Source organism: Nesoenas mayeri, assembly GCF_963082525.1.
Source record: "Nesoenas mayeri genome assembly, chromosome: 15".
In the NCBI taxonomy this organism is placed as follows: domain Eukaryota; kingdom Metazoa; phylum Chordata; class Aves; order Columbiformes; family Columbidae; genus Nesoenas; species Nesoenas mayeri.
The window spans coordinates 16,379,395-16,403,760 of NC_137559.1; the positions used below are offsets into that span (position 1 = coordinate 16,379,395).

Sequence of the window (24,366 nt, forward strand, 5' to 3'; positions counted from 1 at the left end):
ATTGCTTAGGAGTTGGAATGTAAAATACTAGATTTCAGTTGTGGATAATTGGGTCCAATGAAAGAGGGTAAGTTACCTTTTTATATTTTGACACTGAAAAAAACTGGCTGAGCTTTGAACCAATTAGGTTTTTCTACCACCACTTGTGCTATTTACTGTGTTGTGACAAAAACCTCCTGGCAGTAACAAGTGGGTGGTAAGATAGTTCCTCTGAGTAGCCGACCTGCTGTTGGAAGCTGCCTGTGCAGTGACCCGCTGTGACCTGCAGCAAACCTGCCCCTGCTTTGCATCGCGCCTGGGGCCAGCGGCCTCAGCACATGGTACTGCGTTTGATGGCGGATGGCGCAGGGCTGGCTTTAGAGATCGCATTCATGTCAGAATAAAAGAGCGTTTTTAACTGTTCTCAGGCTGAGTTTAATTGCTGAGATTTTCTGCATTTTATTTGAATAAGTGGCAGAAAAACAGCAATATAAGCGCTAATTTGATCAGCCGTAAACAGCACAACTGCATTCCCTAAGCGTGTGCTGGCAGTCTTAATTAGGAAACTCCTTTGTGCCATTATTATCCATAGTTAATGAGATTCTTTACAATATTATAAGGGATAGAAAGTACCTGTACTCACCATTTTGCTTCTGTGTTTGTAGCAAAGTAGTCCTGCCTGTGAAAGAAGATGTATTTATTTACATACGGGTACAGCACAACAGTCATGCTAAAAGAATGCAGCTTCTGCTTGAGAGCAAATTATAATGTAATTGAAATAATTTCACTGAAAATACTTTCGTTGAGGATTTTTAACCAAAAAGCTTAAGAACTGAAAAAGTGCTGATGAATGTGGTACAGAGATTTTCTTGGGGGCTTGAAGGTGGAGCTGATGGAGAGCTCTGCTCCTCCCCCTCCTGCAGCCGGGACAGTCTCGTGTGCCCAGCGTCACAGTATCACAGTATCTTTGGGATTGGAAGGGCCCTGGAAAGCCCATCCAGTGCAATCCCCCCATGGAGCAGGAACACCCAGATGAGGTTACACAGGAAGGTGTCCAGGCGGGTTGGAATGTCTGCACAGAAGGAGACTCCACAACCCCCTGGGCAGCCTGGGCCAGGCTCTGACACCCTCACTGAGAAGAAGTTTTTTCTCAAATTTAAGTGGAACCTCTTGTGTTCCAGCTTGATCCCATTACCCCTCATCCTGTCATTGTTTGCCACCGAGAAGAGCCTGGCTCCATCCTCGTGGCACTCACCCTTTATATATTTATAAACATTAATAAGGTCCCCCCTCAGTCTCCTCTTCTCCAAACTAAAGAGCCCCAGCTCCCCAGCCTTTCTTCGCAAGGGAGATCACCACCGCCCACGTGGCCACAGCTCTCAGAGCCAGCCCTGCCCCACAAACAGGCGCCTGTCTGGCATCTCCCGTGTGCGGCGCTCCCGGCGCTGTGCCGCGGTGCCGTGAGCCGTGTTCCGCGCCCAGCCCGGCCGCGCCGCCGCCCGTGCCCCTTGCTGCTCGGCGCTGGAGCGCGGGACGCGCAGCCCCATCCTGCTGCTTTCAGAAGGTGTCGGTTCCGAGAGTTTTCAGACTTCCTTTCCCCATTTAGCGGTAAATCGATTAACACTAGAATCACTCGCTACACAATTTATGCGGGTGGTGTGTGTACGTTGCTGAAAAACAACATGACTGATAGGTTTCTATTTTCACACTGATCTTGTTTATCCCATGTATAAGTGTGAAATGGGGCTGGACATCTGTGCAAGTTCAGATCTAGAAAACAAACAAACAAAAAGAATCTGTGTGTGTTTTGGAATTTAATTAAACAGCACAAGCACTACCTAAGTTTTTGAAGCCTCTGAGTATTCATGTCTTCAGCAATTAGAAATGTTACAGTAATCGCAATTACATGTTATTTAAGTAATCACATGCAAATAAAAGCCAAGAGCTGAAAATATTTCCTTAAATTATAAAAACTGAGGCTATTTTTAGTATACAGGATTAGATGCCAATATTTGCAAATGTACCTTGGTTGATTTTTTTCTTTTAATTCTATGAATGTAAATCACTACTTTGAGAAATGCCATTCAGAATCTTTCCTCATTTTCTTATGTCTCCTGCTCCCATGAGCTAGTCTGGTTGACCTAAGGAAGGAATGGTCTTCCGAATTGCACCCCGTGCACAGCAGCACGGCTTGAACCTTTTTAATACAATGAATTTATTCGGTATTGTCAAATGTATTTATGGTGGGTGGGTGGGTGGTTGGTTGTCATTCTTCAATGGCTTTTCTCACACAGATAAATAACAGAGGTTGGCTAGAGACATCTAACAGATAACAGTCTTCCTTGTAGAGCTGTAATTGCTTTGTAATAACATCCTCTGGCGTGTAGAGCAGGTGAGCAGAACATCTGTGTTCCTGAGATAGAGCGCAAACCAGCCGGCACCTCATCTAACGGGAACCCGCTGGTGTCTCATGTCAGGGCAACGCGTGGACTTGATATTGCAGTTCAGTGGAACTGGGATCCCTCACGGCAAAAAGCTGAAGTTACGGGATGCGTGGTTTGTGCTGGTTTGTTAGACTGTTCATTTGTAGGTCCCTCAGCAGAATGTAGAGTTTATAGCATTATTTTACTTTTTGGGGCCAACATAGTATAAAATCCTGAGATCTTAAATACCACAGGAGCTTCAGTAAAACAGTTTTATGCGAGTTGTGATATAATCTTTAAAAAAGCAATCTCCTCCCTTCTGGAGTTTGTGTACCCAGCATCTGAAAGGTGCGAGTTCTGAATGGTGGGAATAAGTCGGTATTTCCTCCCGCGAGGACTGGGAATTGCGTATCTCCAAAGCAGCCGCGGGAAGGGCTGCAGCTCTGCCTCTGCCTGCCCAGCACTGCGGGGAAGTAATTCTGGTTCATAAAGAGATGTTCTGCAAAGGAGAGAATTGGGCATCCTGCCAGGGATGTTCTTGTGGAACAGGTTTTTATGAGGTTGTGTGATTTTCCTTCATCGCTGGGACGGCCGGAGGCAAGGACGCGTGCACTCCCCGAGCTTGCAGGTCTCTTCCAGCCAAAGTGATTCCATGGGTCTGTCTTTTTCATATATTGCTCATATATTTCTGTAGATGTAATAAACATAGATCATCGAAAGGTCAAATGTTGTGCTTATTAGGACCGATTAGCTGCAGTATAGAATTGAAAAACGTATTCTTTGCACCATTTATATTTTTTCCTTTCTACTTTTAGGATGCAAAGTTTGTAGAAGAGCGACGCAAGCAGCTACAAAATTACCTAAGGAACGTAATGAACAAAGTTATTCAAACTGTGCCAGAATTCACAGCCAACCCCAAAAAGGAGACTCTTATTCAGCTGGTGCCCTTTTTTGTGTAAGTACCTGTCAAGTATTCAAGAATGTATTAAGCTTTTTTCATCACAGTTTACTTTAAAATATAATGCCAGCATCTCCAAGATCTTTAAAACAGTGGTTTTTTAAATAGAAGGCTCCTGTTCAAATTATAAGTTGTTTTGTCATATTTAAATGAATATGTGACATATATAGTATTTTTGTTTATTTAACTGGTGACTTTGAACAAAAATCACTGTGTAAATCTTGCAAAACTGTGTAAGTGACCTCACAATCTGCATCCATGCGTACTCTTCAAACTTCACGTGCTTTTGGTTTCTTTCATTTGGTCTTTTTCAGGTTTTTGTTTGTGTGGGGTTTGTATTTTTGTTTTTACATTTACTTGGCGGTATGAGTGTGGAATACTGTGTGGGTCCTTACTGACCAAATCAAATATCAGGCTGATGAACTCTTCCTACATGAGTTTTGCTGTCTGCTGATGCAAGTTCTGATTCCATTCACGTTCATGTCCAGAAATAGTGTAACACAGTCATCTGTCAAGAGTCCCAAAACAAACCCTTTGATACACAATCAGACAAGGGATATAATCTACTAAAATCTTTCAGTTTTGCTGAATAAATTCTTTATCGTATTTGTAAATGATATTTAGAAGTATTTAAGAAATAATAACGAAAACGTGTTTTTGAAAGTGTTATCTTATTTCTTTCACTCATAATTTTCCGGGGTAAGGGTTTCTCAGTCCTACACCTGTACAGATTCTGTATGGAGCGAACACACGTTCCCAGTGACCCGTCACGTTAAACTGGCTGCCCGGGGACTGCGCGTCCTTGCCAGCAGAACCACGCACATGTGGCTCCAATACTTGCATGGGCTTGTGCAGAGTTTCAGATATTCGAGTTTAATGTTATTTCAAGAAAGCCACATTTGTTAGAACATGTCGTAGAGAAATGGAAGGATGCCAAGATGCGTTTTGTGGCATTCATGCTTTTTCAATGTTTCCTGGATTTGAAAAAGCAAAAATCAATTGGATGAGACATCTTGATGATGTTGTTAGAAATGGCAAAATGATGTTTGTAGGGACAAACCTCTCTGGAGACTCACCTGCTTCTCCCTGAGAACCTGGATTGTAGAACTCGACTAAGGGCTGTAAAGGTTGAAACGGTTTCAAGTAGTGTCGGTTGAGGGGCCCACACGTGGCTCTCCGTCGGGTCGTTTTAAAGCAGTTGTCCTTCACGTTGTTCTTCATTTTCTTTTTTTAAAGAAGAGAGGGGCAAGTATGAAATACACTTGCAATTGAATTTTCAATTTAAATAATTTTTGCTCTTCCTGTCCAATTAGGTTTTATTTTAAGGTGGTTAAATATAGCTGTGTGAAGTACGAGCTGATAATTTCTTTTCAACTTCATTCCATAATTTGTTGCTTTAAATGTAGAGCAGGAAAATAAATTCTATTCAAGGTCACATCTTCTCGTTGGTTTGTTCTGATTGATTATCCCGAGTTCCACGCGGACAAGTGGCGATGCAGAATAACATCTGTAAGTTGAGGCCAGATAGTTTTTCCTCCTCAACCAGTTATTTATGAAAGAAATTCAATTTCAAGCTTTGTGAGTATAAGATATTTTAATAAATGACGATTATGGTTTCAGGTGTGCATTGAGTTGCTGTAGTAACTATCATTACCTCAACAGTACAAGCGGGCGCAAAACCAGCAACACGAGTAATATTAAAATACGACAGAAGTAGACAACTGTTTCAAGCAGAAGCTCTTAGATTAGGAAATACTGTAGATACTCTAGTTAGAAATCTTAATTTGAAGCTTTGGCCTTAATTAATGAAGAACATATTAACAGTAGCAGTTCAGTTCTTGAACTTTGATGCATTATTGACATGTTTTAACCAAAATGGTTTTGGTTTCAGATTTTTATTTCATGTCAACTATTAGAATTTCACATATTTAAAAAAAAAGAAATCTATAATTAGTTGTACAATTGAACGTTGACAATACTGTGAGGTGATAACCATGAGGTGAGACCCTACTGATGTCCTTCTTTTCAGGTGGTTTTTTCATCTTAATACATGGGGTTTAGAGAAATATTTTATCACAATATCTTTTTCTTCTAGTTTCAAAGATGACATTTCAAGAATACTTTCTTTATAATCTCTTAGCCACTTGTGTTAAGAACAGGAAGGGAAAACAAATTTCCACTTATTCCTCAGCCTTAAACAATTGACTTGCTTTCTGATGGTTAATCTCATCTCTTGAAAGTGTGTAAGTAGAATTTAGATCTCATGTTGTTGTTTATTAGAAAAAGTGCCAGATATGAGGAGCTGCACAGGGAAAGATTCACAATCACAGCACCAGGCAGTGGGTTCTGCGCTGATGCTCAAGTCAGGAGAAACATCTTCACCCTGTTCTGCTGATGTAAAAGACCCCAGCCCTAATTCTTCTAATAAATGTAATGAGCTGAATGAGAAAGGTACAATTAATTTCACAGAAAGAGAACCGTCTTATTGAGAAGGCAGCGTATTTAAGTAACTTGTTTTCTCACTGTGGTTACAGTTTAGTACATGAAACATGGTGACAAAGCCTTGATCTTTAAGGGAGGGGATCTGTTCAGGTAGGTTTGCTCAGCGCCGTTAGTCAGCAGGATGTGACCCGCTGCGGTGCGCGGCGTTGGTGCCGACCAGCTTCGGGTAGCGCTGCCCCGCGGGGTGCAAAAAGTGTAAGGTGATTTTTAGAGGGGCTTTTGCATTCGGCAGTTTCATAATTCTCAACACATCCCATGAACCCACGGAGCACAGCGGATTCCAAAATACTCTGTATCCGGACTTCATGGCAGAAAACTTCACTCACAGACACATTGATGAACGGATCCCCTTGGAACTGGTTCTCCAGTGACGTGTCTCAGCGCTGGCGTGTGCTGGAAGAGCTGAGCTGCTGAGCCAAATGACCAAACATCTCATCTGCGCTGACAAAATGGGCTTTAATGCATTTTTCTGCTGCTAGAGCAGCAGCGTTAAGCAGAAAAAAGATGTTTCAGACAGTGATAGAAGGAGCACATTTGAGAAGGTATTGTCATTGCCGGGCTATCATTTCAGTTCTCAGGGTCCTTTATTTTCTGAGCCCTGACCTGGCACTGTTGGTAAGAAAAACAATCTAGAAGAAAATGCGCTTCATATTGCCAACTTCTCCGCGATTGTCCGTCCTTCATGGATTCGGAGCTTTGTCAACAGGAGATCTTGAACATCTTGGACTCTCCGAAGTGTTTATTACATTATTCACTTATAACCTTTGTACTATTCCTGCAATTCTTCTGTTAGGCTTAATAATATTTTCATATACAACACTGTAAATACATATAATAATTCTGGTCGATTTAATTTGTGTGGTATTGCACATGTGTGCATAGTAACTGGTTACATCTTCATTAATGAGCGGGTTAGTGGTTACAAAACGGTGAGATATTAGTTGCAGGGCTGTGCTGTAGAGAGCAATGATATCTCAGTCTAGAAGTAAAAATCACAGTCTTAATATGCGCTAAAAAATTCTCTAGGGCATTAGATGTGTCTGTTGGGAAGCAATGAAATATAAAATAAGAAAAATAATTACCTGGATTTAAAGAGTTTTTTCTCACTGCAAAATTAAATGAAAAATCTCATCAAGCTTATGTCTGATTAGGCATCCTATAGATAGAAATTACAGGGTCAGTTTTAATTAATCGCTTTTAAGATCTGATTTAGGTCCTAGAATATGATTATAGTGAACAGAAAACAATGTCTCTGAAACTGAATCCACTGCTTATTAAACGCTGGGAGGAATATTGCCTGAGAGCTTGGTTGGGAGGTTGTTCCTCTGGGAATTTCTCCGCTCCGAGTGCAGAGATTTCATACAAACAGGCACAGAGCTGATGAGGCAAAACATTTTAATTGAGCTGTATGAAATAGCCTGGCACTGTTATAAAGAAAGAAATTAATTTTCTTTTGAAACTCAGCTAGAGTTAACAGTTTGCAGTAAAATAGTGTGCATCAGTTTGCTAGCGTTCCTCTTCAGTGTTCTATCAACTGCTTAATCATGGAGATGGAATTTGGTTTGATTCCTTATGCTGTGAGCTGCCTTTTACGTGTTCTCTCTGTGGTCAATCTCTACCATTTTTAATCTTGACTTGTATATTTCTCAGTTTTGCTGCTGCATTAGCTCAGTCACAGGTTTGGTCCAACAGTTTCCTTCGTAGTCCGCTTTCATGTCCTGACGTAAAAAAAGAGATTCTGGCTCTGCTAATTTGCCTCTTTACATGCTGAATAACAAATTATTTCTAATATTAAAATGGACATCACAAGTCAAATTTTCCAGTCCATGCAGAGCAAAACTTAAATCAAGAATTGGCTCTGCTGTGTTGATTTCTCCATCTGCTGACTGGCCAAGGCCTGGCTGGTAATCCTTACTGCAATTAACAGGTATTTGCACTCATGATCAGTACATTACAGATAAATAAAACTTGTTATAATAAATACACTTGTGTTTTAATCACATTTTTACCAACCTGTCTGAAAAATATCACACATTAGCTCTTTGCTAATACATACATAAGATCAGGAGGGATCTTTGGTAACAAGCATCACAATTCGTTGGAACTGAGTCTTTCAACATAAATCATCATAATAGGTTATATGATTTCAAGTATGTAAAATGCTAAAACCTGTAAAAAGTTGTGAAAAGAAACACTGAAATGTTGTGATATTCCATGTTTCTATCCCTGTGGTTTCTGTATCCAATGTCCTCCGTTTTTACAAGATAAAGATTTTCTTCCCGTCATCCTCATAATGGGCACAAACTGGAATACAAGGAAAATACGAAAAGCTTGTTTTTTACTGTGCAGGTGATGAAACTCCCTCCTGGGTTCCCCAGAGGCTGTCGGTGCTCCACCCCGGGCCATACTGGAGTCTTGAGGGGCCGCGGCGTGTGCAGGGCCGGGCAGGGGCTGCAGAGCTGCAAGCCCGGGGTCCCCGAGCCCTCAGCCTGCGCTCTGAGCCTCTGAGCCGGGGTTCGCCACGCGCGCCCCGGGCAGCGCCGCCGGCCACGCGCGCCCCGGGCGGCACCGCCGCGAGCGGAGAAGCTGCCGCCCGCGCTGGCTCCGGGCTCGGCGGCGCTGTTGGACACCGCGCTGGCTCTGCCGTGGCCGTGCAGATGTTCTGATGGAAATATCTGCCAGAGCAGAAGTTTGTTAATATTTTCACAGATGACTGTGCTGCGTATTTTTTTAATCTTGTTTTCTAGGCCACAGCTCCATGTTTAAACCGTTTCTAGATAACAATTCATTATAAGTTCTGCAAGCTGCAGGGCTGGACATTTGTTCTCTGTGGTAGCTGCTCACACACGTGCTTTAAAGAAAGCGGAGAATGTGCTCAGTAGAGCAGCAGGAAAGAGGCCCGAGCAGGTTCTGCGGGGCGTGTTTGGGCGCAGAGGAGTCAGCAGCTCTCTGGGGTCATTAGAGGACTGTCTTGTTCAAATAAAAAAAGCCGTCATCGTTTTGCTGCCCGTCATTCCCGGCAGCGTGTTTGATGGCAAAAGCTGCGTGCTTAGGAGTTTGGTGTCAGTTATCTTCGAGTCACCAAGTTAAAGTGTAGGAAAGAATTCACTATTTCTGCCTCTCTCTCATTTTGTAAATACTTTTCCCTCCTGGAAGGGGACCTTTTGCGAAGCACGGTGACAGTCACACCTAACAACTGACAGGCACATTGTAGTACCAACCAGTCAACCTCTCAAAACAACCAAAACGCTCTCCTGGAAATGTTCTGCTAAGGCTCGTTGGACACTGAGCAGTGTGCAGAGCCAAGCGCCTGCTTTTGGTCTGGAGACCACGAGGAAGAATAGATGCTTGTTCCTAATGGAATGAAGAATTCAGACTCGGTTTGGATTTTGAGGTTTCTCATATGATCTGTGTTTCAGTTGGAATTGTCGGAGTGTCATTGAGAACATTCACATGTGTACATTAAAGGTATGAGACGTCCAAAAGTGTTAACTTCTATACAGTACCACTGCTAGCATTAAAACATTGCTTTCAAGCATAAATGAAATAAATATTTTAAGAAAATCACTGTGAGGTTCCTATGGATGTTGTATCTCTGAGTTCAGTTTAAAGAAATTGAAAATTGACCCTTTCCGAGTTACTTTCCAAATACTTTAGAGGGTTAAAAGCATTTGCTCAGAGGTGACTGCACACTCCCAGCTGCGTTTGGTTCGTGGCTGCAGCTCCGGGCAAGGCGCAGTTTGCCGTGTGCCGAGCGCGGGCACTGCGGAACTGTGAAGAATTAACTAAAACTGCTTCACAGAAACGTTTATGAAATACTTTTAAATAACGTCTTTGAATACATGGACATTAATGTATTTACGTATCAAGGTAGAGGAGAAGACTTTTTAGAAGTGTTTTTCCTGTGTTCTTAGCCAGTGACAGCATTGAGATGGGGTTTTCATCGAAATTTTAAAGGAATCTGAGGATTATAAATTTCTCTGTTTGCAAGACTTTAAATCTCAATATCATATAAGGTGAATGAAAAATGTTTTTTGTAATTGTATTCTGCTCATGCCATGTTCTAAAATTCTCTGCCTCATTTTATGCTTTATGAGGAATCAGTTTTATAGTTAGAGAGGTTTCTAAGATATTCCACCGATTTCATCCCTTTAGGACTCGCTCAGCTGGACTGATGGCACCACCTTTATAGCAGCAGTAGAGCTCTTATTTAATGAGCCTTGCTGGATGAAAAGCTGCAACAGATGATTCCGTGAAAAAGCAAAATCATTCTAAAGTATGTTTGTTTAGCATGTAAACAAAATAGCAGAAATGGTGGTTAATACGGAATTTCTGCATTGAAGGAATGGGAATCCCTCCTCTTGTTTGAATTCTGGGTATGACATAAATAAGCAAAAGCGTGCACATACACATACTTGTGCACCAACCCAGCAGTGTTTCTGTTTTAAAATTTTATTCTGCAGAAAAGGATCGTTTGGAATATTTTCAGGTATTGCTCTATTATATGTGAGTGCTGGACACTTCTTGGGAGGATCCTTTGACAGGATCCCTGCTGTAGATGGGTCTGTGGTGCTGTCGAGGGTTAAGATTGCGGGGTGACAATAAAACCCTGGCAGATGTATTGTTGCCCCCCTCTTCCCCCCACTTCCCCCTTTTGCCCCTTCCTTTCCCCCCTTCCACTGAGCTCAGGCGATCGGGAGGAAAAGAAGGACAGAGAGAAGAGAGTTGGAAAAAATTAAAGATGTTTTACTAATGCTACTAATAAGAATAGAGAAAATAATACAAAATATACAAAACCAATCTGGAAAGTCTCAGCAACTGCAGAGCTGGCACCCAAAGTCCTGGACTGGACTCTGTAGCCAACCGGAGCTGGATTCAGTCTGTCACTGGCCTCAGTTCGCAGGGACAACTAGCAAGGTCCTCTCCTAATGTCGCCATAAGAACAAGAGAGCGAGATCCTCGTGATCTCCCATTTTATATGAAGTAATCACGTGAATGGAATGTTATACACAGTTGGTCAGTTGTTCCTCGTCGCCCCTCTCGCGAGATGTCCATCCATGCTTATCAATAAGTTTGCATTCCATTGCTAGGTTTTACCAAAACATGTGTCTGGTTCTCCAGGAAAATGCAGTTGATATGAAGCTTTAGCTGACAGGCAAATTCACTGACAGAGAAACTTGTTTTTAACAAAACCAGAACAGGTGCTGAGTTCGCGTGCGCTGGGCGGTGCCGTCACACGATGCTGGTGCCGGGTGTCCGGTCAGCCGTGCCGGCTCTGGAAATGGGACGGCGAAGCTGTGGTGTGTGCGGGATGTGCAGCGTGGGCGGTGCCGGGTTCTGCGGGGCCGTGCCCGGTGACCAGCACCATTAAACACAAGCAGTCCCTGAATACTGCAGAACAATAGTGGTGCTAAGGAAGGAAGTTTTAAGTGCAATTCTGAATAGATTAATTTCTCAAAAAATGAGCTGGCAATGGCAGGGCACTTCTCAAAGCGATTAGTGCATGGATCCGTGCCTTCTGTTCTAACAGAATCCTGGATTGTGCGCTGCCGGTGCTGGGCGTGCCCGCTGCTCTTGTCACCTGCGCCCTGATCAGCTCTGGTTTCTCTGCCTGGGTTCTGCTCTCTAACAGTGAAGCGAGCACTCTGATAAAGAGGAATATAATTGCAGGAATAAACTGGGAATAGCATTTGCTTAAAGATGTGACTTTTAATTAGTAAAGCACCTCCTAATGCCTGAAACATGCTAATGAAACTAATTTATTGCTATGTTAATTGATTGATCTACTTATAAAACTATACAGAGACGTTGCACAATATTTATCTTTCAATAGAACTGTGTTGCCAAGCACTGATGATTGGTGAAGTAAAAATAGCTTAGATATCTAAAATTTGATTAGCGTGTTCAGATAATGCAGAAGGTTCCATTGCAATAATGTACTGTTCTTCTGTGGAATTTTTGCTGATGGTAGAATAAAAGTATTTGAATTGGAGTGGATTGTTCTTAACTACCATACAGTTGACTCACGGGTATTGTTGGTTTGTGCATTCCTGACTCGGTAACTGCCAGCTCTGGTTTTAGTCTCTCACAGCCTCTGGGACTTGACAGCAAACTTAACAAAAGCATCACGCCTGTTCTGATCGACCTGAAATGTGAAAAAGTTGGACAAAAATTCTTTGGTCAAAGTAGATGAGAATTCATCCCTCCATCTCTTTTCCTCTGCAAGAGCTGTGTTGTGATGTTGCGGTGTCTTTGTCTTTTGGCACGTGTTTCCCTGCTCGGAGGAGCTGAGTGTTTGTGAATGTTAGAGGAAAACCAGGGAGGAAAAGATGTATCAGGAGGCACAGAAACAGCGATACAGGGGGAAGAGTGAGTGGGGGAGACACAGGATGCTCCATGGTGAAAGGAGATGGTTGAATATAGTGAGGGAGTACAGAGAAATAGTGGTGAGAGGCTTCTTAGAAGCATTTGGCTTTGTAAAGCTGGTTTTATCTAAACAAGTGAAGATGATGTTACAGCTGTAGTTTTCAGTTATACAGTGATCTGTCTGGAACTGGAAGGGTTATTTGTGAAATAATCAAAACTTCGATCCCTGCACTAAAACCTTCAGTCATTGGAAGAGCGTGTCAGGCGTGTCAGTCGGCGTTGGTTGCAGCGCTGCTGCTCCCCCGTGTGGTGAAGAACTGTCCTGCATCCTCCTCTTTTCTTCACACCTAAGGTTTGCAAAGTGATTTCTTACTTTAGTACCAGCGGTTAGTTTTCTGAAATGTCTGAATAAATGGTAAAAATCTGGAAACTGCGCTAGGGAAAGACGATTATCTGTGGAAGATGATTGCCTCCATAATGCAAATTATAGCAGAGTTTTATTCTGTTGTGTGTGAAAGACATTGCAGGAGGGCCAAGGGAGCTCTGTTTTGACTTGAGTACATTATTGACCGAGTCTTAGTTTATCTTTGAGGGTTTTTTCAGCACACTTAGATCAGAGTGTGTGTATGGAAGAATGCTCCCTTGAAGCTCTTGTGGAAGATGCCACCCGTGCTGGGAAGAGAGACGTACCTGTGCCAGCAAGAAACGTCATTTGCTCTTCTTCCTTTTGATCGCAGGGGCAGCCTGCGGTACAGAGATGCTGCTAGAAGTATCGTGGAGAGAAAAGCTCCCTAGTCTGATTTGTGAGCAGAGCAATGATAGATCTAAATTTGTGTTCATGTTCCCCATGTGGGGCATTCTCGAACTATTTCATGTTTGACAGAATTGACATCTTCCCCATCAATGTTATTGCAATGTGCAGTTTTGATAACCATTCTGAGTTAATATGTACACACCCCAGCCAAAGAGTTTCCAGTCCCTGCTGTCCTGATTCCGGGCAGGGATCACGGCAATACTGTTGGGCCGTGGATGGAGATCAATTCCAAGCCCCGTCAGCCCTCGGGATCCCTGCTGGCGGCAGCTCCGTCCTGCTGGCAGGAGTTTTACACAGGTTTGTGCTCAAGTAACTACTCACTAGAGCTTGAATTACAATTTTTAATGAGGAAGAACATTATCTGTAGTTCCTGATGATTTACGAGAGGCATGTAAAATTATCAGTGATACCTGCTTTACATGTAAGTGTTGTGATCCTTTACATTTCAGATCAAGATTTAAGCAAAGTGAAGAGTTAGAGTCAGAATATATGTTTTAATAATTTTAAAACTGTTGTTTGTAGTTGTTAACATTTTCTCAATTGTTAAAGTAAAGAAAGACTAGAAACTCTGTTTGGTTTTTTTGGTACTTTATTCCCCTCCAGTGCGTTTCTATAGGTTGTATTACTTTTTCCAGTGGTTGATCTCATTAAGAGAAACGTGCCAGCAGTGCCCAGTGTAAACGGGTTTTATGGAGGTGAAAGGATCTGTTTCCGTGCTCACCTCTGACTCCTGCCCACCTGTTTTCTCACCCTGGCTGACACTTCCTTGCTCTCCCGTGCGTTTGCAGGTCTGTCACTTTGAGGCCGTGCTGAGCAAGATGTGTTTGAGTGCTCGGTGTCTGTACCATTGACAACATCCTTCTGAACTCCCCTCAGAGTTGAGTTATTCCAGGCCTGAGACACCGCAGAGAAAAGGTGTTTGTCACCCGTTTGCCTTGGTGTGATGCCCAGGAAAACTGGTCTGTCACACAGCAACTCCATAACACTGAAGGCTTTATGGAGTGTATTTATTGCCTTGTTACTGGGTCTTGCCATTAAAAAAACAATCAACTTCTCTTACACCAATCACTATGTCAATAAAGACTTGCTCTGCGAAGTCAGTTGCTGTGGATTGTTCAGCAGGCCTCACAAATAGGTATTTATGAGCATGTTTCCATCAAGCAGATTTTTTGTCACGCTTCTTTGTATTCAGGGTCACCTTTACAGTGCCTTGAGAAGAACGATTTAGTGTATCCTGTACTAGAATTGAATACTCTCCTATCACCATTGGAAGCATTTGAAGGCTTGTGATCTTTTACACTTGCCTCAGAATAAACTCTTGATTAATGCTGCCCGAGAAAATCGGAATGTTAAACCAGGCAGCACTGATAGTCTGTGTCTAAAATTGCTGAAGCTGATGAAGGAGAGGATATGGTATGGCATTTCTTTTACGTGTGTGGAAATGTACAAGAAATATTCTCCATCGTATGGTTTAAAAGAATGAGGCAAAAAATTAAAGCAAGTAGATTGACAGTACCAGTCAGAAAGCACTTTTATCTGTTGCTGTTCATAACTAATTGGTATATATATTATTTTCCTTTAAAACACACAACTTAGAAAGCTCTGAAACAAATTGAGATCATGTTGAATAAGCCATGTTCAGTGTCCCAGCCAACTTTAGTGCTGTACAGGATGAGCTTTTATAATAACTGATGGTCTGTTTCCATCTGCAAATAACAACCATGGCTCTAAGAAGTAGTAAAAATGCCACGTTGCCTACCGTGAAAATATGAAATCATCAATTTACCTAATACTTTTTCATTTATCGCCTTTATAACATGCACTTTGAGTTCCTTTTATTGCTCTACTATGGCTGGTTCCCAGTTTGTACAAGGGAACTGTTTTGCAGAGCCATTTTTGGTGGTCTGGGCAGCCGGGGGTGAGATGGGATGCTGGTCAGGTGAACTGGGGACTGGTTATCGAGGTGCTTTTGACTGTTCCGTCATACCACCACTTTCTGTCATTTTCCCTCCCAGTTAACAGCGGGCTCAGAGGGCATCCTGAGAGAAGAGTTGTCGTTCTCAGTAGCATTTACCTCTTCATCTTGCTCTTTTACTGCTGGGTGATGAAGTTGGTGAGCCGTTAGCAAGAGGGAGGTTTTCTGACCGCTGGAGCTGATGTCCCCAATGCGCTTGACTCGTAGCGGCGCCCCCAGAGGTGCGGAGCGCCGGCAGCAGAGACCCTGCGCCCTGGGTGACCAGCGCGGCGCGCTCGGTCCCTCGCTCACAAGGGAGCTCACTCCATGTTCGGGCGTTGGAGCTGCGGCAGTTGTGGCTGGAAGCGCAGAGCGGGCTCCAGAGCCAGCGCAGGAGGGGTCGGGGCTGAGGCTGGGCAAACACAAGTACATGCGTAATTCTCTTCTTTACTTTGCAAGCAACGTAGCATTAAACCGGAAAAGAGACTCACAAAACTATAATTTTGATCTCTGCTGTCACTGTTTTTCTGTCTTACAGTTCTCAGCTCTTATTTTAAATTCACATTTCTGTAAGTCAGGTAGTAATATAACAAATTGTTAACTTACACCAATAAAGTCAAATCTTTAATATATTTCAGAATTAAATCAGAACAGCTGAGATTGTAAATTATCTTGAATACAAACAAGTTAGCTGCAAGACCGATGCGTTTGAGCAGCAGTTACTGGTATCCGGCAGTGCGCAGCTGCTGCGGAACAGGAGAGGGACGGTTGAGCCTGGGCAGACTGGCCAACGCCGTCCTGGGCTCACGGTTCTGCTGCTGGACCTGGTTTTTCTAAGACTGCGATTCCTCTGCGTGCCGCGGTTGGCAGGCCCAGCCCTGCCCTGAAGGTCGCGGGTTTTCCTTAGTTGTGGCAGCAGCAGTGACACAGGAGCCCCGCTCGTCTGGGTTGCAGTTGCAAACCCCTCGGTCGGTTGCTGGGGTCACTGCAGCAAACATCAGCCCAGTAACTGGGAGTAACACCACTCGGGACTATAAACTGTTAAATGTAATACATAACCAGTGTCCATTCCCAAATATATCTTACACAGATATGAAGTCAGTTTGTAGAGCAAGACAGATATTTAAAATGAATGTGGAGAACCCTTGTTATTTTAGTAGGAGGAGGTAACTAGTAAGTTTTGAGACATCCAGCCATTGCACTGAGGGAAGATAAAAAACCCTTTGCAGAGTTCCATAGCTTAGGGACTAAATGTGAATCTGCTCATTTTCTGTTGCCCGTCAACAAAACCACATCACTCCTATCAGTACATATATACCGAATGTTCCTCCAACTGGCAAGTGTTTGCCAAGGTGGATTTGGTTAGCTAGACCATAAACTATTCTGCATAATAAACACACACACAAAATCCTGCTTCTGTCCATAAGTAATTCATAAACAATAGATCCCACATTCTTTAAAGCTCCTTAAGCCAGTTTTGAACCTGGAACAAATTTTTGCATCTGAGCTATGAAAAGTGGAATGCTGGAAACACTACTAATAATATAATTAAGCGTGCAGTTCTTCAAAGTACCCGCCTCATTGTTGGTAGCATTTTGCTGTAGAATAAGGTATCAAGCAGTGAGTTTCTCTGGTTTTGCTCTTGGCAGTGTTGACAGCCACCTTGAACCCTTTTCTTTGTAATGTGGCATGATTTTCCTTAGTGAATAAAAGAATAAAGTTGTTCTTTTCAGGCTAGCCATATGATAGCTTTACCTGCCCTTCAAATACAAAATCAATGTATGTTCCTGGTAAGCATTCTGGTTTTGTACCAGTATGCTCACTTTACCCTCTTTTTACTGTCTATCAGTGCTGGTTAAGGGATTTAACCAGTGACATATCGGAACAGAATTTAACCCAAGCTGTCGTTCTCATGCTGTGTCAGCGTGCACAGCACAGCGTCTGCGTTCCAGTTAAAGTTAAATTAACAACTGCATCAAACCAGAAGGGCCCGAATCGCAACAGCAGCGAGTCGTTCCCCGGAGTCGTTCTTCTAACTGGAGTGACTTGTCCAGCAAGAACTGTCAAATGAAGATTTCAGCCTGGAAAAGTGTCCTGAAAATGCCTTAACCTGGGGGTTTTCACACAATGTGTTTCGGAAGGTGGAACGGTGGAATGAAACCGTGTCATAGCCTCAGCGGGACTTCCTCACAAAGCTTGGGTGGCTGAAAACCCGAGAGTCAACGGGAGCTGAGTCGACAGTGTAATAAAGAAAATGTGAAATGAGGGCAAACGGAAACATGAAGTAGATGAATTGATTCGAAAGAGAAAACTCGGTGTGCAGGTTGTTAATGCAGGAGAGAGTTGGTTTGAATGGGGAGCTGGGGGAACGACTCGACTGCTGGGCAACAGGTCTGACTCAGCTTCGCAGAGTCAGCTCAGCACAGGGTGTATTGAGAGGAACGAGGCGTGGAGGGGAGGGGAGAGGAGCGAGCGGCGGGGAGGGTGCGGGTGACGGGCTGGTGTGGCTGTTGAAGTGCATTAGTAAAGAAAGAAAAACTGGAGAAGGTGGGGAATAAGAGAATAAATGAGCAAAGAGGAGAGGAGTGCTATAAAAATAACAGAAGCAAGAGGCGGACTGGGACAGTTTGGACTGCAGGTAGAGAATGTACGTGAAAATGGGGCGGAAAGGAAGATGGTGGGGAAGAATGAGAAGGAGGAAACATAGAAACCCTCTCTGCTATGGGGTTTATTTTCCTTTCCTGGAGCGCTGGCACACAGAAAGGAGCCGTTTCATATAGCTGACCGGGATTAGTGTTCCTGGAGGTTGAGCAGGGCCGGGGTTTGCTCACACTGCAGAGAAGGGCCTCTGTCTGTCCTTTGGAAACAAGCCTTGAATGAAAAACACGTACGTACGTACATACGTACATACATACATACATACATACATACGCGATTCTGGTATTTTCAAAGGTTCTCATTGAGTATAAAGACTCAGCTCTGCCTGGGATCTCAGTATGAGAAGGTCTGGTGCAATTTTTGCACGGTGCCTTTTTGCATAACCTAGCAATTAATTTAACTAAGGAATGGCAGAGGTTTTAAGCTGATAATTTTATAAGGATGATCCTGTTTTTTTCTGAATGTCGGCCAGATGACGTTCACCAGTTGCAGCCAGTGTGGCTTAACTCACATTTCACGGTCATCCCTCCAGTTCTAACTCTTTTCCAGTGCTGTGAACCATCTCCTGAGAGCAGAGGCTGCGCTGAGGGTCCGTGACACGATCGCGTCCCCAGGGACGGGCAACTAGAAGCTGAGCTGGTGAACTGAACTTTTACAGACTGTTTCGAGTTCTTTTTATTTAACTTTTGTCTGCCTCCAATGAAGAAGATACTTTTGTATCTAGCTAAAAATTAAGATTTCCAAAATGCTGCCGTGCATATTTTAGGCGTCTGAGAAATCTTTCAGCATAATTTAGGATTTCTAGATGTAAAATTCCACTTTTTTTTTCTTTTTGTTAGTAGTAGAAACTTAGAAAATGCGTAAGGAAATGTCTTCTATCTTCTATAACTTTGTCATCCGCATACTTTAAAATCAAGTTTTGCTCATGTAAGCATTCAGTAGATTCTAAGGTAATTTATATGTTGATTTTTTTCATGCAGCAGTATATATACACTGCTTATCCTGAACCTTAGAACCTGTATTTCCTCAGTAGGAAACATTTTCCTTGTACTGTTCTAAAACTCTGTTGTTTCTGTTTATTGGTATTGATATACTCTAAGCTGATACATAAAATCATAAAATGTGCATGTGTGGGGCATATGTGCATCCTTACCAAATTACATCTGAGTGGCAATTCTAATACTGTTTCAAATACAGCCGTGTATGGGGCTGCTGTGCTGTTTCTCTCGGCCCAAGGAGCGAGCTCTATGGCAGAACATGGGATCGGAGCCCTGGCCCAGCGCTGCCGTGTTAGTCCTGGCTTTGCTGCTCTGGGCTCGGGCTGAGCTCAGCCATGGCGGGGGCAGCTCAGGGCTCGGCGCTCTCTGGGATGACGGTCAGAGCGCTGGGGCCGTGAGCTCTGCGGCAGGGTCCTACACTCACGTGTTTTGGTTCTCATCCCAAACGATAGTCAGGAGTTGCAGAGTGTAGCTGTGAAGATGGTCCGGCGCCCAGCAGCGTGCTGAGGGAGCTTTCCATGGGCCTCCTGGGCTGCGGCCGAGCGCCGACAGCGGGGCGAGAGAGGACATGGCACATTTTTACATTTGAAGGAGACTGACATCTCCGCAGGATCCACAACAGCTTGTAAGCACGGGGAATGTGTTTCTACGTGACTGGGTAAGAGATCTTACAGGGCATTTCCTTTCGTCCTTCCCTTCCTTCAAATAACAGGAATTATCAAAGAAGCTTCAGGGGTTTTTTTTCTGTTAATTAACAAGTAGACATGATTTATAAAGGAAGCTAAGTCTAATAACTCTTGTTTGCAATTTCCAGTTATTTCTTTTTACAATGAAAACCAGTTTCTGGCACGAATACTCGAGTAGGTTTCTTTTAAAGAAATTGCTCCAATAATATACCTAATTTAATGAAAAAGGGGTTTATTTTCCAAGCGTTTCCCTAAACTCTGTGGTAAGTGAGAAGCCTGGACACCTTTCGCGGTTGTGCTCCGGGTCCGTACAGAGCTGACCCTGCAGAGCAGCCCCCGCGCGGCGCTGGGACGCTGCTGTCCCTCCCGCGGGATGGCGTCAGCCGTGGTGTCACCGCCCGGCCTGCGGGAGCTCACGCGCCTCACACCCCCCACGCTGTGTGCTTCTGTCCCTTTTCAGTCAAAGTCCTACCTACTAATATAATGTTCTACAACGGAAACAGAATTTTCAATATAAAAAGCCCACAAACATACAGAATATTATTCTAATATGTTTTTTCCTTAGCATCCAAGTCATCAGTGTGCACCAGACTGGCCAAAAAGTGGAAGTGAATATTTTTATTTGATATGAAGATGATTTTTTTCTCAGTGTAATTTTAAAAAGTATTCAGCAGGTGAGATACACTACATTGTCTCTATCACAGTGATAGGTACTAGGATGAATACGTAATGGTAAGTGTGGATGATAAGAGCAATTTGTGGCATTGCTGTTCAAGACCATTTCAGGAGCCTCATTGCTTCATGTGTCACATATACAGCCCACAGATACCTCTGACATATCTGAATAATGATCTTTTCACAAGATTTGCCCTTCTTGAGCCATTTTCCTGCCCACTAATTTACCTCCTGGGCAGTACAGTCTGATATCAGACTTCATGGCAATTACAAACCTGAATTAATTACCCTTGTTTGCTGTGGCAATAATACTGTTAAAGAATACAAGTTAATACAAGTTAAACAAGATCACGCTTGCCCAAATCTACACAAATTCCCTGTAATGAAATTGTGGTTTTCAAAGCTTAAATTTTGGCCTACTAAATCCTGCAAAGGAGTTTGTAGTATTTATTCTTCATCTGCACTTAAACTAGCTGATCTCTAATTGCTTGTTAAGTTTCTCTTTATTGAGATTATTTCAAGAAAACTGCCAGCTTTAGAAATGGACAGTCAAGTGTCAGCGGCTGCAGCTGAGGGTTGTGTCACAGCCCGTTCGGAACTACAGACGGGAAGGGAACCATCTGCAGGTCTCTTACAGAAAACAAATGCACCACTGGAAAGCGTTTTGGAAGCGGTTCATATGAGCATGTTTTTGAGCTGCCGCGGGGTCGGTCAGAGCGGTCTGTGCAGCGCGGGCGGGCACAGGGGCGCTGGTGTGCGTCGTTCCCGTCCGTGATCGCGGTTGGACCGGCTGTCCCTGCGCGGTGCAGACGTGGCCCGAGCGCCCCAAGGCCTCTGCGCGGTTTGGGAGCAGCAGAGCTGGAAAAGCCCAGGACAGTTCCAGGAGGAAGGTTTTCCAAGTTACGTTCTCCAGACAGCCCAAAGCAGATACCAGGCGGTGGAGCACGAGGGCTTTGGGGAGACAGACTGCACTTTCTTTATTGACAAGATCTCATAGCCCAGATAACTTCTAATGATTCTTTTTTTGTTTTTTTTTTAATCAGGATTTGAAATGTACAACTGCATGGGGATGTATTTATTTAAATATATGCTCACTGAATGAATAGAAATGGAAAAAAAAAATCTATTTGTAATATATTCAAATTGTATTTCTAATAAATTTGGAAGTTGCATATCGTGCAACTGTGGCATGTCGAGGGGTTTTTGAAGCCGTACTAGTCTATCAAAGGGTGAGGTTATTTCTACTCCTCACTTTCTTTGATGTGATCAAAGGAACGTCAGGGCTTCTTACTTCAACCAGGCTGCATGGTAAAACATGTCACTTAAAACTACAATAGCCTGGCCTGGGGGACATGACCTGGACAAAACTTGGTCTGGAGATCCATGAGAAGTTCATATCTCTAGTTAGAGAAATATTATACAGAGCTGTGAAATGGATAGACACAGTCTGTAACAGATAACTCCAGGGACAAACAACAGTGGCTTAAATTAAGAGCATATGTCCAAGAGAAAGTCTCTGACTTGCCATTTCCAGCTTGAATTCTGTTACAAGGGCAGCTTGATTAAGGTGTTTGCCAGGAACGCAGACCATCTGAAACATCGCTTTTATTCCAAGGCTTCCTAAAACGTGGAAGAGCGGCAGAGACGGCGGAGCAGCAAGTGAACAGTCGCTGCCCAAGGCAGCTCTGCCGCCGAGCAGGACCGAGCGGGGTCGCGCCCGCGGAGCCGGGGGCAGGAGCTCCGGGGCTGTTGTGTCGCCCCTGGACAGGCCCCTGTGCAGAACTGACCCCTGGAGGTGAAGGGAAGGGCCCTTTCCACATTGGTGGCTCATCCGTGACATCTGCAGACGTTCCTGGCGCAGGACGGCGTCTGCCAGCAGCTTTGGCGCGGTGTGTTCGTGTGGTGCCTTGTGGGGCGTGCGGCCTGAGCTCCCCGCCGCAGATCCCCCGAATGTCTGCGCCTCCGTCCCGTTGCCGTTAAGGAATCCGACAGGAAGGAAAAAAAGAGACGGGGAGAACAAGTATTGAAAATACATTGTTCTTCAAATCAGTGTGTAAATGTGCTCCCGTGTGTAAATTTTACATAATTACTGGCGGGTTTTAAAAAAAGTAATTTGCTAATGAAGCAACACAACTTTAAACTTTTTCTCTTCTCGTAATGGTTAGATTTGGAGTGTTGCAAGAAAAAGTATTCTGTAATGCTTATTTCATTGAGAATAAACCCAAAGATTAAGTTTAATTACTTTTCCACAGTAGCGAAAGAGGCTTTGCCGAGAGATGGATACAGCAGCTTTATTTCTTTCTCTTAGCATATGAAACAGTAAGGAATGCTCAGTCTTCCAGTGCTTATTCATAGTCCTTTCTGCGCGGCACTGGCAGTAATGGATAAATGGAGGCATCCATTCAAATACATGAAGCAAATAATCTTCGTAAGGGAGGTGGCTTTGTGCTCGTGCGTGTACTTGGCTTCAGTCCAGACCACAACAAGTTTGTTTATGCCAAACTGCTCCGTTTTTCAAAAGGAGGTGGGTTATTTCTTTTCCTCATTTGAACTTGTATTGAAAAATATTTCAGCAACCATCAGTTTCCCATTTGAAAACAGCATGAATTAGCTACAGGCCATCACTGAAGCTCAAAACATCCTACAGAAGCTTTTTGTTCCTTGGTTTTGTTCATCTGCCAGCTATAAACATAGCCCATTCAGTCCTGTTGTATTTCAGATGCTATTTTTGTGGTGTCGTTTCAGTATATTGGGCACTTCTGTTGTGACAGCAGAATCCATGAACAGTTAACCGAAGGATTCTAGAAAAACTTGGTGTAATTATGGGCACTCATCTATTAATAACAAAAATTAATGGCATGCACGCATCCTTCCCTGCAGTACCACTTCACGTCATTAACAAATGAGTAAAGAAACTGGTTGTTGCTAGTGTTTTAGGAATATTCTTTAGACTGCTCCAGAGGTCTCCAGATACATTCTCTGTAGGTACAAATGAGGCCAGATGTCAGTTCAGGAGCGCAAAATGAGCTAAACTGTTGAAGCCTGTGCAGAAATAAGCGGCTCAGCGGCGCTGGCACAGCCGCCGTCCCCACGCGTGTTGCAGCGGCCGACCCTGACAGCAGCCCCAGTTCTTCGTGGCTTTCCAGCGTGGCCGTGGGTCCAGCGGAACGCGCGGCTGCTCCTGCCCAGGGTGGCGTCAGGAGAGCCGCAGGTTCCCTGGTGCAGATCCCCTTCACTTTCCCGCGCTGCAGCGGCGGCCGGCAGGGTCCGTGCGGGGCTGGCTGGTGCCACTGCCTGCCGCAGCAGGAGAGGCGCTTTTCTTCAGCCTTCACCTGTAAATCACACAGGCCCCTGCAGTTTGGTTATACCTGCTGCAGCGTGAAGGTTTATTTTTAGATTAAGTGTAACACAATTACACTTAAGAGTTTCGCAAAATACGTGATATGTACTAAGAAGAACCACTGATATGTGGGTCTGCAGAGATTGCTCTTCCCTGTAGAAAATGTTAGAAATCTGTGCCTTGTAAACAGTTTGCATAAAATTCCTTAATTTCACAACTGCAAAATGAGCCAAAGAGCCTGTTTCTTACTATTCCATCTCTATTTTAATTCTGAAAGCTGTTTCTGAAATTTTATTCTAACCTTTAAGAACTCATAAATTGATTCTTTATAAGAGAGTTAATTTATTAGTCTTAATGCAGTTTCTGGCTAAATCATAAATATACAGACCAGCTCTGAATGTCCGGCTCCTTTAAAAGTCTTTCAGCAGAAGACTCCTGTGTGTTAAAGGGATAAATCCGAAAGCGCTGGCTGTTGAGAACAGTGAGGGATGGCCAAAGGGAAGTAAGACGGGGCTGGTTTGCATTGCCAGGCAGACTGAATATTTTATCACAGCTGAGTGATCTAAATCCTGAAGACTCCAACAAAATGCATTGCCCAGCTTTTCCTAAGCTCTATGCATAAGGGTCAAAATGCGTCGTGTCTGACCGTAGAGTGTTGTCACTGCAGTGAGGCTGCCGTGGATCACATCCGGAGCTCAGGGCGCAGAGTCCCGGCGCTGCGGCCGCGCAGGAGGAGCCGCCGGCACCCGCTGGACATCATGTCTTCTCAGGCTTTCCTCCTGCTGCCTGCCCTAACAAAGACAAAAGCCTGCATCATTGGATTGCCTTCTGGCACTGTATACATTCATGTGGAATACTGACCTCTCCATACAGATGCTCCATTGATTTGTTCCTAAAGCAGGGGAAGTGATACCTCAGCACCTTTTTTAGTTACTGTTTAGTTCAGAAGTCATTTAAGGACATAAAATGTCCTGTTCTCAAGGTTGGCACCAAAATCTTCATGTGGCCAAAAG

General features: G+C 43.7%; 1 protein-coding gene across 5 annotated transcripts in view; it reads left to right on the forward strand.

Annotated features, from left to right (window-relative positions):
* Positions 1-24,366, forward strand: part of SNX29 (sorting nexin 29) — a 123,909-nt gene that overhangs the window by 91,105 nt on the left and 8,438 nt on the right. For 3 of the 5 annotated variants that reach the window (XM_080354148.1, XM_080354144.1, XM_080354146.1), the window contains one exon: positions 3,218-3,357. In XM_080354148.1, the coding sequence (XP_080210274.1) occupies positions 3,218-3,357 (140 nt within the window). Of the gene's footprint in view, positions 1-3,217; positions 3,358-8,211; positions 8,335-18,203; positions 18,636-24,366 lie in introns of those variants that run through there. The other 2 variants (XM_080354145.1, XM_080354147.1) reach the window with 2 other exon arrangements.